Source organism: Lampetra fluviatilis, chromosome 18 (assembly GCF_964198595.1).
Source record: "Lampetra fluviatilis chromosome 18, kcLamFluv1.1, whole genome shotgun sequence".
Lineage (NCBI taxonomy): Eukaryota > Metazoa > Chordata > Hyperoartia > Petromyzontiformes > Petromyzontidae > Lampetra > Lampetra fluviatilis.
This window is the reverse complement of record NC_136292.1, coordinates 10,889,108-10,905,284: the sequence shown is the minus strand read 5'-3', so window position 1 is coordinate 10,905,284 and position 16,177 is coordinate 10,889,108. Positions and strand designations below refer to the sequence as shown.

At 44.3% G+C, this 16,177-nt stretch overlaps 1 protein-coding gene across 2 annotated transcripts; it reads left to right on the top strand.

Annotated features, from left to right (window-relative positions):
• LIN52 (lin-52 DREAM MuvB core complex component) lies at positions 1–14,195 on the top strand. Of its 2 annotated transcripts, none has more exons than XM_078864603.1 (6): positions 1–55; positions 2,027–2,095; positions 3,589–3,626; positions 4,436–4,502; positions 6,849–6,932; positions 10,721–14,194. In XM_078864603.1, exons 1-6 carry the CDS (start codon positions 37–39, stop codon positions 10,774–10,776), a joined length of 333 nt encoding a protein of 110 aa, XP_078720729.1. In that variant the 5' UTR covers positions 1–36; the 3' UTR covers positions 10,777–14,194. The 2 variants fall into 2 exon arrangements, with proteins under 2 accessions (XP_078720729.1, XP_078720730.1); XM_078864604.1 differs by lacking the exon at positions 1–55 and adding an exon at positions 246–350 and having other exon boundaries at positions 10,721–14,195.
• Positions 14,196–16,177: the final 1,982 nt, after the last annotated feature.

Here is a 16,177-nt window from a genome sequence, read left to right as displayed (position 1 = left end):
TCTTCGCCGTCGCGTCACGTGGCTCCGCTGTTCAAGATGGCGGCCTCGAGTGCGGGTAAATTCCAAATTGGCGCCGGCGCCGCTGCGAGGCGGCCTCGGCCCCGCCGCGGTGCCTCGATCGCTCCCTCGCTCCTTCGCTCGCTCTCTCGATCGTCCACGACCGCGCGTTTACCACGCCACCAGTGGCGGCGGCCGAACTATAAGCGCCGGTTTTGTTTTGTGTTGTTTAATTCTGAACGGCGGCGTGTCGGTTCAAGGCAGGGGGCGCGGGACTTTGTGCGCCAACAACAAGCTGCAATTGACGACCCAATGATGGCTTAATTAGTGAAGCGGACGGCTTTGGTTTCGAGGTAACTCTGTCACGCACGGCGTGCCGCCGTCTCACGGATTTGCGACCGAGCGGTCAGTGACCCCGTGACCCCTCGGGTCAGACTCGACTCGCGGTGCTGTGGTTCCAATACGGATCGATTTCTCCCCTGCGGTGAACATCGCGCTGCTTGCCGTGTTTGTTCTGACGCCAGCCAGGTTTCGCGCAAACTTTTTTTTTAGTTTTTTCGGTAAAGTCACGTAGGTAAAATTAAGTAATAAAAATAAATAATAAAAGTAATAGAAATACAATTATTTTATTTCTAATTTCTTTTCTATTATTTTTTATTTATTTTTACCTACGTGACTTTGCCGAAAAAACCTAAGAGTATGAATCCTTGCAGTCACGAAAGCTTCAAATCTAGAATTTTTTTTTAGTTTTTGCGCAATTTTGCCGTGGTGAGTTGAAGGGGAGAGGCGCTCCGCAATTTGCCTGCCGGCTCGAGGAAAGGCCTCGGATCGACCCCTCCAAGAGGGCTTTTGTTTTTGGCTTTCTCTGCGAGAAACCAATCAGTTTCAAGGACAATGCATCTATTATCATAGTGTGTTTTGTTTGCATTTCGACTGCAAGTATTGTGGTTAATGCAGACATGAATCCTTGTAAAAAGGTTTCAGTTTTGTTGCCAGAAAAAAGGGGAAAGCCATCGGACAAAGGCGCTATGGGATGTGCTCCTGCGGCCGTCTGGAACGCTCTTCGCATATTAGGAAACCACTGGGAGTTATGCATCTTTAAGTAATCTCGATTGAAAACTCATTGCTTTAAGGCTGCTTTTTGTGTTTAGTCTTGTTATCCATCCCCTCACACCTCCGATTAAGACGGTTGGCGACGTACGGTGCGAAAGAAGTTCAACACAACATTAAAACTGCATTTCGCAAATGAACATACCTGGCCCACTTGATAAACGTACCTGGCATATTGAATTCTACACGAGTCATTTCTATTTTTAGTCTAGTGCACGCTGCTTCTCTGCATCATCCACCAATTCTACCTCCCAAGCCACCACATTACTGGAATGTATTTCAATGACCACGCTTGGCAATTATTATATAATGTGCTCACGTGACTTCATTTGAGACAAATGTAAGTCTCCAACTTTAAAAATCATCAGCCAGCCATGGTCAGTCCACTGTTGGATGAAAGCCTGCCCAGGCCGTCACCATCTCTCACGGGCCTGCGAAGTTTAATCCATCAAGCACCTGCACACGAGTTGATTTCATCGCTCTGTCTCTGCGGTGTATGTTCCCTCAAAGTGCATTCTCTGCCTTGGCTGCAACTCCGTTGTTTAGTTTCGACCACCCCACCGACCCTTCAAGTCTCATATCCTGCCCAAGCTCATCTGTGAAAAAGAGCTTTATAGCTCATCGGATTCTTCCCTTATAAATGCATATTCCGATTGTTTTCTTGACGGTCAACGTTACGTCTTTCACAAGTTTATATTCTCTAATACATGTTTCTCTGTCTTCGTGTAATTCCAAGCAGGTTCCTCTCCGTTATATCTTTGCACAAGCATTTCTGCGTTTTCCTATTTCATATCCACGGATGTGGTCCGTATATCAAAGCAGATAATACGCACTGATTAAAAACGTTATTGTTTGGGCACATTGATACAGTATGTTGCTTTTCATGTTTCGTGTGTCGCATGTGTGTGTGTCTTCGCAGACATGGAACAATCGCTGTTGAGTTTCGAGAAGCTGGACAGGTCATCTCCAGAGCTGTGGCCAGAGCAGAGTAAGGCAAACACAAAGACGCGCACGTGCCAAGCTCTCAAGAGAACTAAAGAAGTGGCATACCTGTCAACTCCTTATCAGTGCCCTACCTTATTACAGACCAATTCAGACCTTATTGGTCACCCCGTACCCTTATAAATCTCAACATTCATCCTACAAAGCCCAATCACAAGGGAGAAACACAAACAAATAGACAAAAAAATTGCCCGCATTTAAATAGCTGTACGCTGTATTGACCTGAAAACTCAATTTTTTTGTACAAGAATACCGCTAAACCGTATGGCTTGACAGCTGTGAAGTGGTGCCGCTTGTGTTGTGGAGGTTTCCACATTCACACTTGGACGCCACAGTTGCCATGGTTCTCGGACGTCTGTGCAGTTTACAACTGCTGGGGAGGGGGATTGTGCAATGAGCAAGTGTGCAATCACACTGCCACTCTGTGTACTTGCTTGTGTTTTCTGTGTGCGTATGTGTTTCCGTTCATCTGTAATTTTGTTGTACGTGTGCTTTTGTGTGCATATAATTATGTCGACATTTACGTGTGCTTATGTATGTATACTTGTGGGGAGCGGTAGTGTAGCGGTCCGTGCACTGCACTACGAACCCGGTGACCCGAGTTAGATTCCCGCTCACGGTCAACACCAGTAAAGATTATCTAAACTGGTCCTGGGCATTCCCTAGGTCGACTCAGCCTCAAATGAGTACCTAATACAGTGTGTAAACATCGCCATGAGGGAGACAAAGGCGGCTGGGCGTGATGTTAGCCACCCACCTCCTTGTGTGCCGGTAGCCTTCATAGGTGCTCGCTAACAGTACTTGCCCCAACAGTCTGTTAAGGCTTTACAGAGGGTCTTTGTACTAGTTTATGTATACTTGGATGTGTGTGTTGATGTTTGAGCGTGCATATATGTATATGCGTACGTGTGTGTGTGCACGTGCGCGTTTGTCCCCTTGTGTGCTCATGTGGCTGCTTCTGTGCATGCGTTTTGTGTGCTTGTATTGAATGGTGTACGTGTGTTTGTGCTTCTGCTCATGTGTCCTCTTGTAATAACAATTGGTATTTGTAATGCACACTTCATCCGTAGATCCCAATTGTGTGTGTGGTGTTGCATTCATATTGTGTGGAGCGGTCGTGTCTTGGTTAGCGTGCTGCACTAAGAATCTGGTGACCCGAGTTCGATTCCTGCTCACAACCAATATCAGTGACGAATATATTAACCGGTCCTGAGTCTCCCTGAGATCAACTCAGCCTGAAATGAGAACCTGCTGCGGTGTGTAAGCATCAGCATTGGGGAGACAGATGTGGCCGTGCGTGGTGCTGGCCACTCACCCCATCGTGTCCCATGCCTGCCTTAATAGTTGCTCGCTAACAGCACTTGCCCACCATTTTGTTAAAGGCTATAGGGGGGATCTTTGTCTTGGTGTTGCATTCATACGTGGTTGTGTGTGTGCTCATGTACGTGCGTGGCTGTGCGTGTGTACCTAACCCTTTAGTTCCTGGTGTGGCGGAGTTTGCGGCTTCGTTTAAAAGCGTAAGTATGAGTTCTCAGTAAAGGAAAAAGAAATAACACCTCGGCACCATCATCATTACATCATAAACATTTACTACGTATGTGTTAATTTCACATGTTAGGTGATGGTCCTTATTCAGAGCAGTTATAGTTTTCCTGAGTTACAACTGCATCATTCAGCCAGGCGGCGCTGTGGTTAAAGATGTTCACTTAAAAACGAGGTAAGGAGTTCAAATCTCGGTCAAGGGTTGGCTCGGACTCTCATCAGTCTGAGGCTGATGAAGTTATTGCCTCGGTGGAAAGATCACAATGGTTGTCCCATGGATAAGCTGATCCCTTCCAATGAAATGTGGAGTTTACTCCTCTGGCTCAGCGCTGCCATTGGAGATGCTTGTTCTGAGTGGTGACATTTGAGTTTCAATCCACAGATTAAAAAAACACCTACAATTTGAAATGCATTTGACAACACGTGGAAGTTTGTAAACATTTAATTTCAGAATTGCCTACATTGCCTTTTGTCTGGCAGAAGACCGTAAGTGAGAACTGCGTGTATTATAGGAAGACGTGGTTGGGTTGACGAGCGGCACACATTGGCCGGCCAAGCTGTGTGCGGCGTATGTGTGTATGTTGACCTTTCGCACCGTATGTAGCCAACCATGCTAATCGGAGATGCGGGGGAAGGACAGCAAACTAAACACAAAATCGTGGAAGGAATTTCTAAAAGATCTAAGTTTAGAAAACAAATTTTGTGGGGTTTGCGATCAGGCCTGCGTGATCGGCAAAAGTGCCTCTTGTTGGATGTGTGTGCATGCTTACGTGGACGAGTGCAGCCCATCGCAAGTTCCCCTCCGAAATGGATGGCTGACCTCGAGAAGGACGACCTGGACATGCTGCAAGGTGACCTGGGATTGCAATGCGCGTTAGTTTTCGTGCCGTGCGTCTTAATGTCCACAGCCCGCAGCTAACAAGGACTATTGGTCATGAATAACAGCCAGTCATCGATCACTGCGGTATTTCATAAATTACGAGCCGTGCCCCTCCATAATAATGCCACCCTTTGCCTGAACCAATATTGCTCATTTAAATTTGTGTTAAGGGCCTGTTTCATGCGCTAAGCAAATTATTTAGAGATACTCGTGCATTGGTAAGTGGTGTACAAGCACAGATAAAAAGAATGCAACACATTTGTTAATAAAACTGTGGCTTTAAAAGGAAAGATTATATCATAGGTAACCATCACACGGCACAATAACAGCACATAGAGGCCAGAAATGTAGAGGTTTTTTTTATTTGTTGTTGGATGGGCTGTTTCTGTTGATATTTGGAAATGGGCGAAAAAAATCTTCAAATGTGCAAATTTACTGACTTGCGTGTTTGTTGAGAGCAGAAATGTGGTTTCTACAAACACAGACATTAGGGACTAAGTCTTTTTTTAAATGCTTCAAGATTCTGTTGATTTGTTAAACTATAAACCCAGAATGCGGGAGGTAAGTGGTGCTTATTCTCAGGTTTTTTCGGTAAAGTCACGTAGGTAAAACATTAAAAGTAATGAAAGTAAAATAAAACAAAACAAAAATAATTTTGTTTTATTTTATTTTACTTTCATTACTTTTAATGTTTTACCTACGTGACTTTACCGAAAAAACCTGAGAATATGAATCATTGCAGTCACGAAAGCTTCAAATCTAGAAGTAAGTGGTGCTCCGAGGAATATAGCATTTACATTTTAAATGGAATGTTTTCTTATAATTGTGTAGCATTATTAAATAGAGGATTCAGGGAAATTAACGGATACTGTCTGGTTCTTTCGGTAAAGTCACATAGATTGAAATAATAACAAAAGAAAACACGACGTTTTGGTCGCAACACAAGCGTCCGTCTTAAAGTGAGAAAATTATCTGCTGCTGTGGCTTTATATTGGCACGGGAGGGGGGGGAAGGGGGGGGAGGAGTTTTGTCGAGTCTTGGCTGCAGGAGTTCACGGGGGAGAGGGGAGGAGGGTTTGTATCGTGCAGGGACGGGTGGGGCTGGAGAAATTAGCATGTCAATGAGCTTGAATTAGTAACCGGAAACCAAAACGACACGGGTGGGTGAGTGAAAATCATAGCAGTTAAAACTTGACGTGGTTTATCATGTCCTTACAATGATTGCTCAATCTGAATCCATCTTCTCGATTAAAGTTTTGTCTGTGTTTGTATATCTGGATGGCTCCATGAACAAATCTCTGATGGTAGCCCAAGGGTTTGCAGAGGACCTTGGTCTCGGAGAAAACAATGTCACGTGTGCCCACAGCGTTGAAACAATAATCTGCCACCACCAAGGTGTTGGACATGTCTCAGACCGGGTTCGCGAACATATAGCGGATTTGAAAAACGGCAGAACCAACACTCACCCACCCATGTCGTCTTGGTTTTCGGTTACTTATTCAAGCTCATTGACATGCTAATTTCTCGTCCCTGCACGCCACAAACCCTCTCCTCCCTGTGCCAGCCCCCACCCGTCCCTGCACGATACAAACCCTCTCCCCCGTGAACTCCTGCAGCCACGACTCGACAAAACTCCCCCCCCTTCCCCCCCTCCTGTGCCTATATAAAGCCACAACAGCAGATAATTTTCTCACCTGAAGGCGAACGCTTGTGTTGTGTTGCGACCGAAACGTCGTGTTTTCTTTTGTTTTTTTCTACCTACGTGACTTTACCAATTCCTCTGAATCATAACCACGTAAAATCTATTTTAGTAACTGGCTAAATTATTTCAAACGCCTCGACCACCATCACCTGTACTCTAACACTATAGCTTAGCCTTGGTGGAGCAGCTGAATGCCCGCATCTCAAGGAAGGAACAAGCGGAAGGATTTTAGACGGTTGCTTTGCGCTGTCTCACGTACGCTCCCACGAGTCAACGTTCTCTGCGCACTTCTTTGTTGTAATTACTTTTTTAGTTGTAATTACTTTATTAGTTGTTTGTGCTTTTTTGTTTTTGCGCCATTTCTTAATTTGTTTATTCATTTTTTATTTTGTTTGCTAGTAGGGTTTTTAATTTCCTTGGTAGTGGCTGCAAATGCGATTGTGGTCCTTGCATATAATTAACGTACGGCGTTATGAGACGCTATTCGCATGAATGACGCTATATAAACCAAAAGTATTTTTATAATTACCTCTTCGGCAACCTGTCGCCTTGAGCCCCGTGCTACCGGGCAGCTGCTGGCAGCTGCTCACCTGTGTGGCCCTGTTTATGTCTGCAGAGTTTGGGAGTCTCACCATGGCCAACCTCATGGAGAAGGTGCGAGGTCTGCAGAACCTGGCCTACCAGCTGGGCCTCGACGAGTGTAAGCGCTGCATTTAACCTCTCGGAGCCAAACAGAAGGACACCGACTCTGTGCCGAGGCCTTAAATAGAGAGAGGGGGGGAGGGGCCGGGGCAGAGAGAGGACTGCGGAGGATAAATGAGTGGAGCAGGGTGGAATTCCGGACCACAGTGGCTGGAGGAGAGAATGGTTTAGAGCAGGGGTCGGGAACCTTTTTGACTGGGAGAGCCATAAAAGCCAAATATTTCTAAATATATTGCATTGAGAGCCATATAGTATTTTTAACGTATAATAAATTAAATATGTCTTACTTTTAATGCGACTTTTGGTGTTGCATGGTTTTGCTGATGGCCTTGTAGTCTGGTTCATACGTGATGAGGTTGAGCTTCATGCAGGCGTTGAGGCCCCGTGACCCGTGAAATTTATCTTCAAAACTAACTTCTGTTTACTTTAAAATGACACAGTATTATTAAGCAATATCACAAGTATTTAAAAATCAGTTCCAAACTGATTTTTTTATTTTTTTTTCAACTCAAAATTGTCTGGGAGCCATATGCCGTCACCAGAAGAGCCATATATGGCTCGCGAGCCATAGGTTCCCGACCGCTGGTTTAGAGCAAGAAAATCGAAAGTTTGAGAAAGCAAATTTAGTCAAATTAAGAAGTGTTTGTCTTGGTGTGTTGTCTTTGTGTGTGTCTATCTCTGCATGTGTGTCTGCCTGTGTTGTTTCCGTGTCTGTGTTTTATCATTCATTCTTACCTGATGATGGTTGCTTGTGTTGCAACCGATACGTCTTATTCTGTTATTATTTGATTTAATTTTCTACTTGACTTTACCCAAAGAACCACAGAGGCTCTCGGAGCCAACGTCGGCGATGTATATCTGAACCATTCCTGAGCCTCTTCTAGATCAGCTGAGCCTTCAATTAGTTACTTGGTGCTGTGTGTAAACATCATGACTGGTGAAACAGGCAGTGTGGTGCTGGGCACGCTACCTTGGGCGCCATGCCAGCCTGAACAGATGCTCACTAACAGCCTTTTACCCAACCAATCCATGAGGCACGTAAGGGGCTTAACAATTTACTCCTTCCACGATTAAAACCTTGCTGTTTGAGGTCACGATTTCATTTATGAATGCGTTTGGCACAAGTATCATAAACAGGCTGCAAAGTTTTCATGAACTAATTAAAAAAAAAACTATCGTAACAGTTCTTACACTCGTGATTCTACCCATGTCATCATGAGTGTGAATAACGCATTTAATCAAGGCACTCTTACCCCTTGATTGGCAAGCATGTGTTGAGATTGGAATGACAATGTAGAGGAACGTGATACAGTAGCCACTGCATGTCCAGCTACCTTTATCTCTGTTATTTCTCATGTTCTTAACCACACTACTAGAGCCCCAGTTACCTATTTTAGGCCAAGTCAAGCTAGGGGAGGCTCAGGCCTTGTTCATAGAGTGGCACACGCTTGTAATCAAATGCTTTCGAGGCAAAAATCCCAAACTTGCTAGGCTGCAAGGTGGCTTAAAGGCGTGAGTGCACGAAGTAGGGGCACCGTGGTGGCGAGATGTTAACCACCTCACCTGGTATACAGGAGGTCAGGGGTTCGATCCCGACCCTGACGCCTGCTGTATATTTTTGGAGTTTGCATGTTCTCCCCGTGGTCGCGTGGATTTTTCTCCAGGTCCTCCGGTTTTCCCTCCACATTTAGAAACGTGTGTAGAGTATTTGGCTGCAATAAATTTCCACGTGGTAAGCCACTTCCTTTAGCCATCATTTATCGCCAGGTCGCTTCTGAAAAAATAGCTATCTAGCTCAATGGGCCTTACCTGGTAAAATAAAAAATAGGTTATAGTTTAGTTTTAGTGTTGCCTACACAGACCTCTCTTGTGTTAAAACCTTGTGTACTGGGTGGGTTTTCTCTGGGTACTTCACTTTTCTCACACAAGCAGGACATTTGCCAAACATCCTAATGCATGACTCCCTTGAAAAAGCCTTGAAAGACTGTGAGCCTTTCATGGTTAAATGGCATGATAATTACTTGCCGTGTGATGTTGTGCATCATAGCCAGGAGGCGGCAGTGTCGTGGTTAGTGTACGGAACTACTGATACTACTGATACAGTGACCAAGGCCTTCCCAACAACATAAAGGAGTAAACATCCTTTAGTATAGAGATTGAAGGAGGTGGTATGTGCTTAACATTCTCAGCAGGTGTGGTGGTGGTGGTGATGTATTACAGTGTCTCCAGTAGGGGCGGGTTAGAAAGTCACAACAGGTTGGGGTGGTGGATCATTTACAAATGGAACGTCCTCGCGCATGAGACTTGCAGCCTACAAGCCAACAAAAACTAAACACCTTTGTCAGTGTGACTGCCCTAAACATTCTGGGCAATGAATAAGGGTCATTCCCCAAAATGTTACTGATTATGTTTTCCTTTTAGGGCAGGGGTATTGAAGAATGTGTTGAGTTATTGCTATTTGTGCATGTGCACCACTGCCAACGAATAATGTTATATTTTTTTGTAAAAGCCAAAAGGTTGGTGCTTAAATGAGGGAGCACAGCAGGGGCAGCACAGTGCAAAGATCTTACCCACCTCGCCTGGTATACAGGAGGTTGTGAGTAAGGAGGTTGTGGGTTTGATCCCGATGCTGACGCCTGTATATCTGGAGTTCTCCCCGTGGTAGTGTGAATATTTCTCCGGGTCCTCTGGTTTTCCCCTCCACATTTAGAAACATACTTTTAGAGTATTTGGCTGCTATGAATTTCCATACAATAAGCCACTTCATTGGGCTATCATTTGTGGCCAGATTGCTTCTGAAAAAGAACGATTTAGCTCAGTGGGCATTACCTGGTAAAATAAAAATAGTAGTTTTAGTTTTTTAGGTAGATGTCTGGTCTGGATGTGGAGTGTTAGTGTTCTTCCATTGTAACTGTGGCTTTTCTCCAGGCATTCCAATATCTTCTCAAGCAAAAAATGCAAACAGGAAAATGATTACATTATCCCAAGCAGGGATGGCTCCTCAAAATGAGTCCTGTAACTCAAAGAGATTTGCTGATATATGTATGGCATAGTTATACAATGTCCAGCGCCAGCTTGCTGACTGTTGGAAGAAACAAATACATAAAGATAATGACATATCAACATTTTACGGTGTTATATTTTATTGCTGCTTATTATTGCCAAAACTCGCCAAAGTTATCATCAATACAGGATAACAGGATTCGTTTCAGTAGCTTGATCTCACACATGGATAAAAAAAATACAGAAAATATCTCACCTCTGTATATCTCTTAAATGTAGAGGGGGGAAAAAGTAGTTCTTACACAAACCTACTTTGGGGGCCACAGTTGGTTGTTTATGTCACGGGGCCAATGGAAATATTGTGATTTTCCTGTGTTCAGATAAGTGAGCACAACTCTTTCGTCTCCTTTTTGGTCAGTGGGGTTAACTGTCGAGGTTGAATGGGGCTGATAGATGCAGGTAAGGAGTTGAGGGAGCTGTGGATGGAGACCAACTGAGCCCTGATGAACAAAGCAAAGCAATCACTAATGTCCATTGACCCTACGTGGCACTGCGTTGGGAGATTACTGAGATCGATCTGTTGTTGTTAAAGCCCATCTCAAAGCGCAGCAAAAAAAAACCGCTGAGCCGGCTGTGTGTCTGACAATTGACAGATCTGGTGAGCTTGTGCCTGCAATAATGCTTAAGTGTCTGTGATGATCATTAACAGCACCCGCTCCAGCAGCCTGCGAAGGCTAAACGTGGGTATTTCTTTTGTGTCTTTTTGTGTGTTTGTGCGAGCAGCGCGAGAGATGACACGGGGGAAGTTTCTCAATATCCTGGAACGGCCCAAGAAGTGACTTAATCATTCTGTCAACAGGTGGCAATGAAGGCCATTAGAAATCCACGCGACTCTTTTTTTAATACAATATACCATCACGATAACAAAAGCATGCTTGGAAAGTTAGGAAAAGCTATGGCGTGCCTGGCTACTCAGTGCCACGTCTGTGCTCCACAATAAAAGTAGATTTTGTTTTAAAAACGTAGCCACCTCCGAGGATGTCTAATGATCCTGGAAACTCATCAAAACAATCCATGCAAGCCGATTGGTCTATAGAGCCTTTAACACCTGCATTTACCATAGTCCCAGATTCAACACAGCAAGCTGGCCAAGCCATTACATTCAATGAGTTTCAGTCATCATGCATGCTACACGTTCACCTATTCCACGGGCATTAACAAGCTGGGGGAAAAAAACCCTTATCGAGCCTCGTATGCGTAATGCTTATATCAATCTATCGGCATTTCCAAGCTGGGAGTGCTGGTCGCATTGTGAGTGTCATACACTTGTGATTACACCACCCGACACTGACGTTACAAGTTGGGAAAGCCGGTCTGCTTATTGAGTGTCATACACTCGCATGAAAACAGATTATGTAAAAACAGTCTTTATGAAAATGACTGGTGCCACACGTCAATTTCATTTCCGGCTCGTTGCCCTTGGGTGAACACGCGTTACACCGTCGTCATTAAAGTAGCAAGTGCCCTCCATTTGTTGACCACGCGAATGGTTCAACCCAAACATCTTTCTGTGGAGGTTGCGATTAAGTTGCAGTTTTCAGGTAAAGATATTGTTGGCTTCATTTGCTGTAGCCGTGTTAAACCTAACGATCATTGTGCTGGCCACTGAGCTAGTTGGCACAGAACTTATTATGAAATTGAGGTTTAAGTTTCGGTCAAGTGTGTGATGGCCCAACTCTGGGACTGGCTTATTGGGAAATGCCCGGTTGGCCAGGTACTGTCGTCTGAACCTGGGCCTGAATGTGTGTTTGTCAGTTGATAAGAAGGATTATCATTGGCAGGAGAAGACATTGGGTTCATTATACAAGCATTCAGGCTGTGCTCATTCCTCTTGACTGCTCTCCAACTAAGATTGAAAGAGTTTATGCATTATCTGTCCACTGTCCAGCCATCCATAACAGAGGGTCACTATGACTCTAGTAAAGATCCAATTTGAACACGTACATTTTAAACGTGTGTTGTTCTTAGAGACTTATTAAAGACTGGACTTACCGTATTGGTCAAAATTTGTTGCTTAAAACTTGGAGACACAAACTTATTCAGATGCAAATGTATTTTAATCTGACTTGTTGGAACTATGTCAACATATTTTACCCTGACAGCTAACCATTGGCTTTCGTACTGTTAATTAAATATTTCTGAGATGAAACGCATGTTAGAAAGTGTAGTACATAATCCATGCGTATGCATGATTTTTTTCCTAACTTGTTATACGATGGGCTCTAGTTTGTGAGGAGTGTTGTTCCCAATGCAGCAGACCAAGCACAATTTGTGCGGGCAGTAATATATTACGGTTGAACTGTCCCGATTGCCCCTAATGATGGAAATTCATTAGATCTCATAGTAATCTACACCCACACCACCTGCCGTGCGTGGCATTCTACAGTGTGGAACGTTTGTTACGAAATATTTTTTCTTAGAAACGATGAGGTGGTCAGATAGTTCAGTGGGCTAATGCGATTTTGAGAACACTTAACCAGTACTGCCTCGATCGTTGATTCAAATCCAGGCAGTCACTTGTGTGATGATAACCGTGTTCTCAAGTGTATCGAGTGTATGGGCATGGTGCTAGTCGCCATTGAATGCACAAAATAACCTAATGATTAGTTTTTTTCTTCGGATTACAGCAGCTTCGAGAGTTAAATAACATCAAATGCCATTGCCTTGATACGAGCACTCTTTTTAGGGACGTATAGCGTGTGCATAGAAGTCGACCGAAGGGTTTTCAGAAGTAGTTCAGCGACACACAAGGCGTTCTCCGACGTGACTCGCCGTAAGAGTTCCAAGTGGACAGCTCTCGGCGTGCAGCACAATTGAAATGCAATTGGGGAAGGAGGCGCGGTGGAGAAGCACAGTGTCGGAATAATGAAGTTGTATAAATGGGTATGCCAACAGCTCAACGGCAGTCAACAACCTGCCGACCCTTCAGAAACAAAAGTCCGGCTTCTCGTGTGGCAATCGTCCGTTGCTGCACGGCTCCACTGCCTCTGAGCCTCAGCAACACAATATCGATGAGGCGTGAGTGGCACTCGCTCGAGTGTGACCGAGTGCCCGCTTTCTTGGGCCCAGAAGCTGTTCTTTAGAATCCAGGTTGCGTGTTCATACACCCAGCAATGCGCAGTCAGGCAAACAGCATGGTCATTGTGAGTGTGCCTTCAGAAGCTGACAGGTCAACAAGCCTCACCTCTAGGGTATATGTACGCTTTCTACTGTACAATGAGAGAAGCAGGTTATTGTGAAATTGCTGATGGGGCATTGAAAACCTTGGCCCTGTAGGCTTGAACATTCATGTTTTCCAGGAGCAACTTTATCAACAAAGCTACCCGGGATTGGTTTTGACTTCAGTTAGTCTTATCGGCCACACACGGCTTCATCGACCAATGCTCCCCGCGTTCCCGTGTTACAAAGCAACAAGGTGTTTTATAGGTTAGATGGCAATCCAACCGATAAACAAGCCAGTGTAAGAATAATTGCAGCTGGTCAGGAGCAGCGTGTCCTTGGCAAATAAAGAGAAAAACCTGATTGGGATTCGGTATGGTTAAGAGGTGACACCGCTGTGCTCGCGTGAATGAACGATTCGAGGATGTGGTCAAGCAGTTTGTCCGTGAGAGCCGTTTTATCAATTGAAGCTGTAAATATTCATACCCGTCTGCTTGTTTGAAAATGAAATAAAAATGCATTTGAACCAACATTACAGGTCTTGTTTGAAATAGTGTCAGAGTATAGATGCAACGTTGCCGTGCAGTGTGGTCTAATAACCCCAACGACCCACACGGTGTGGGGAGGCCCTCAGTCAGTAGTGGCTTGACAAAGGCTTGGACATGTGCATTACATATTAGTATTGTATCATCGTGGAAAAAAAGTACAGGAAAATCGTAGATCCTGCATCGGATACATACAATTGTATTTTACTGCGTTAAATTATGCATTTAAGTATCGCATTCCCTTAAGGTGCATCATACAGCGAAGCACAATTGAGACGGTATAGCGGATATTATATTGAGGTTTTTTTTTGCGTTTTAGCTTTTTTTCTGCATGCACACTGCAAAAAAAAAATTCTTGAAAGTAAAATTGGCTTTAAAACCAATTCCTGACTGCCATAATGAATAAGTTATGAGACGTGATTGCATTAAGATGTGTGCCATCATGTCAGTCATGTCTTATAACTATTCATGGGGTGGCTATGCACATGGCCTGTACATTGAGCACTGCGGAGGCGAATTGGTCGATCACACACGTGTTGTGAAGCTCCCATCTCGTGGGCGTCAAGGTCCCTTTACCCTGGCTTGCCAGGATAATGCGGTACAGTAAAATGTGGACCCCACCTGTTCCATCTGTAAGAGATAGTGTTACAACTTCACACCGTTTGGGTTTTCTCTAGATTTCCTCCCACATTGGTGTATATCAGTGGCGGCTCCTGCAAAATCTCTTAGGGGGGGCAAATGTCTGGATGATTGATAAGGATAAGGTCCACCCATGCAATGGATAAATTAACAGCTTAAGCATGTAAAGGCAACTTCACTTCTTAATATTAATGAAAAATAAAGTGACTCTTACAATACATCTTGTTTGTTTCTATACTCACTATTAATATACAATCCACTCAAGTTTCTTTTATTAAAGATTCCACTAGGTGGCGACAAATTATATTGTTGGATGAAACGTGCTTACGTATGATGACGTAAGCACGTTAGGGCGAGCCCTCCCGGAAGCCATAGAGAATGCATTGCAGCGCCCCCGTTCGAAAAAAAACATCTTTGAATGTAAGTCTATGGGGCCACTCGGGGCGATTCTCAGCCGGAGTGAAATCGCCCAAAAAGAGGCGGTACTCCACAGAACGTGACATGACGCTGATTGGACTATATCCAGAGGCACAGTGACGGCTAGCGTGACTCTGTGGTTGAATGACATTGGTGGTGCGTCGCCCAATCGCCCTAATGAAAAAACCGCCCCTGGTGTATATGTTGAACTTATTTAGCACTGCACGAAGCCAACCGCGTTAAACGGAGGTGCACATTTATTCGCTGATAGCAATTAATGTGAGGACCGTAGAGTTTATGGGGTTGATTTAGAACTGGCTCACCGCGTTTCTGCTTTTCCATACGATTTTTTGGCGCCTGTTACCATCAGCTATGATTTATCCACTATTGTATGAGGCCTCCCCATGCAAAAATCCATCTGGCTCCTGTACTCAAGCTGATTTAATCGCTCGATATCTGGTGGATGCCCTTGGGCGTGTTCCCTTCTCCCACTCTCTCGTGTCTCGCAACCACTGGCCAAAATCTCATCTCGTGAAGCGTCCTGCCCAAATAACTTTGCCTTTCTTAGCAGTCAATGCGTCTAAATTGCACATGTTCTCTCATCACGTGTTCCTCTTCCTCTCTCAGTGTAGTCCCAAGAATGCATCTCTCCATGCTTCTTTGTGCATTTAACTTTTTTATTGCATTTTTTTATATCCACGTTTATTTATGACATCAACTGGACACTTTTTTAGGCGATGTTTGCATTTAATTATGAAGATTAGATTTCCTAAAGCGACGTCCTCTCATCTGCTTCTTTCATTTTTCCCCAAGTAAGGCCCACTTAACTATGCTCTTTTCCAGAAGCGACTTGACCACAAATAATTTCTCCACGAAGTGGCTTCTCACGTGGGAATTAATAGCAACCAAACACTGTAAACGCATGTTTTTAAAAGTGGAGGGTAAAAACTAGAAGACCTGGAGAGATCATGCGAACTCCAAATATACAGGCCCTTAGGGTCGGAATCGAACCCATGCCCTCTTATATACCAGGCTCGGTAGTTAACATGTTGCCACAGCAGCACCCTGATCCCGATACGCCTTCGATTACTGCACTAGATATACACTGATGGGTTATGAAGAAAGGTGTCTTCAAATCATAATCAACATTTGTATTTACGCTGGAGGAATCTGATGAGCTATGAAGCTCTTTTTCACAGATGTCCAATAGGGCTGGGTCAAATCCACGTGACACTTGTACTCATTTATCTTGAGCTTCACTTGACAATGTTTTTTAATTAAAAATTTCAAACATTTCCTGCATAAGGGCATCGATGCTCTTGCAAGGAGGAGTGTCTGTTTTCACAGTGGGAGCGGCCACACAGAAGTCACGTGACTGATGGGAGGTTTGAGCTCATTTTGATATCAGAATCTTGAGACT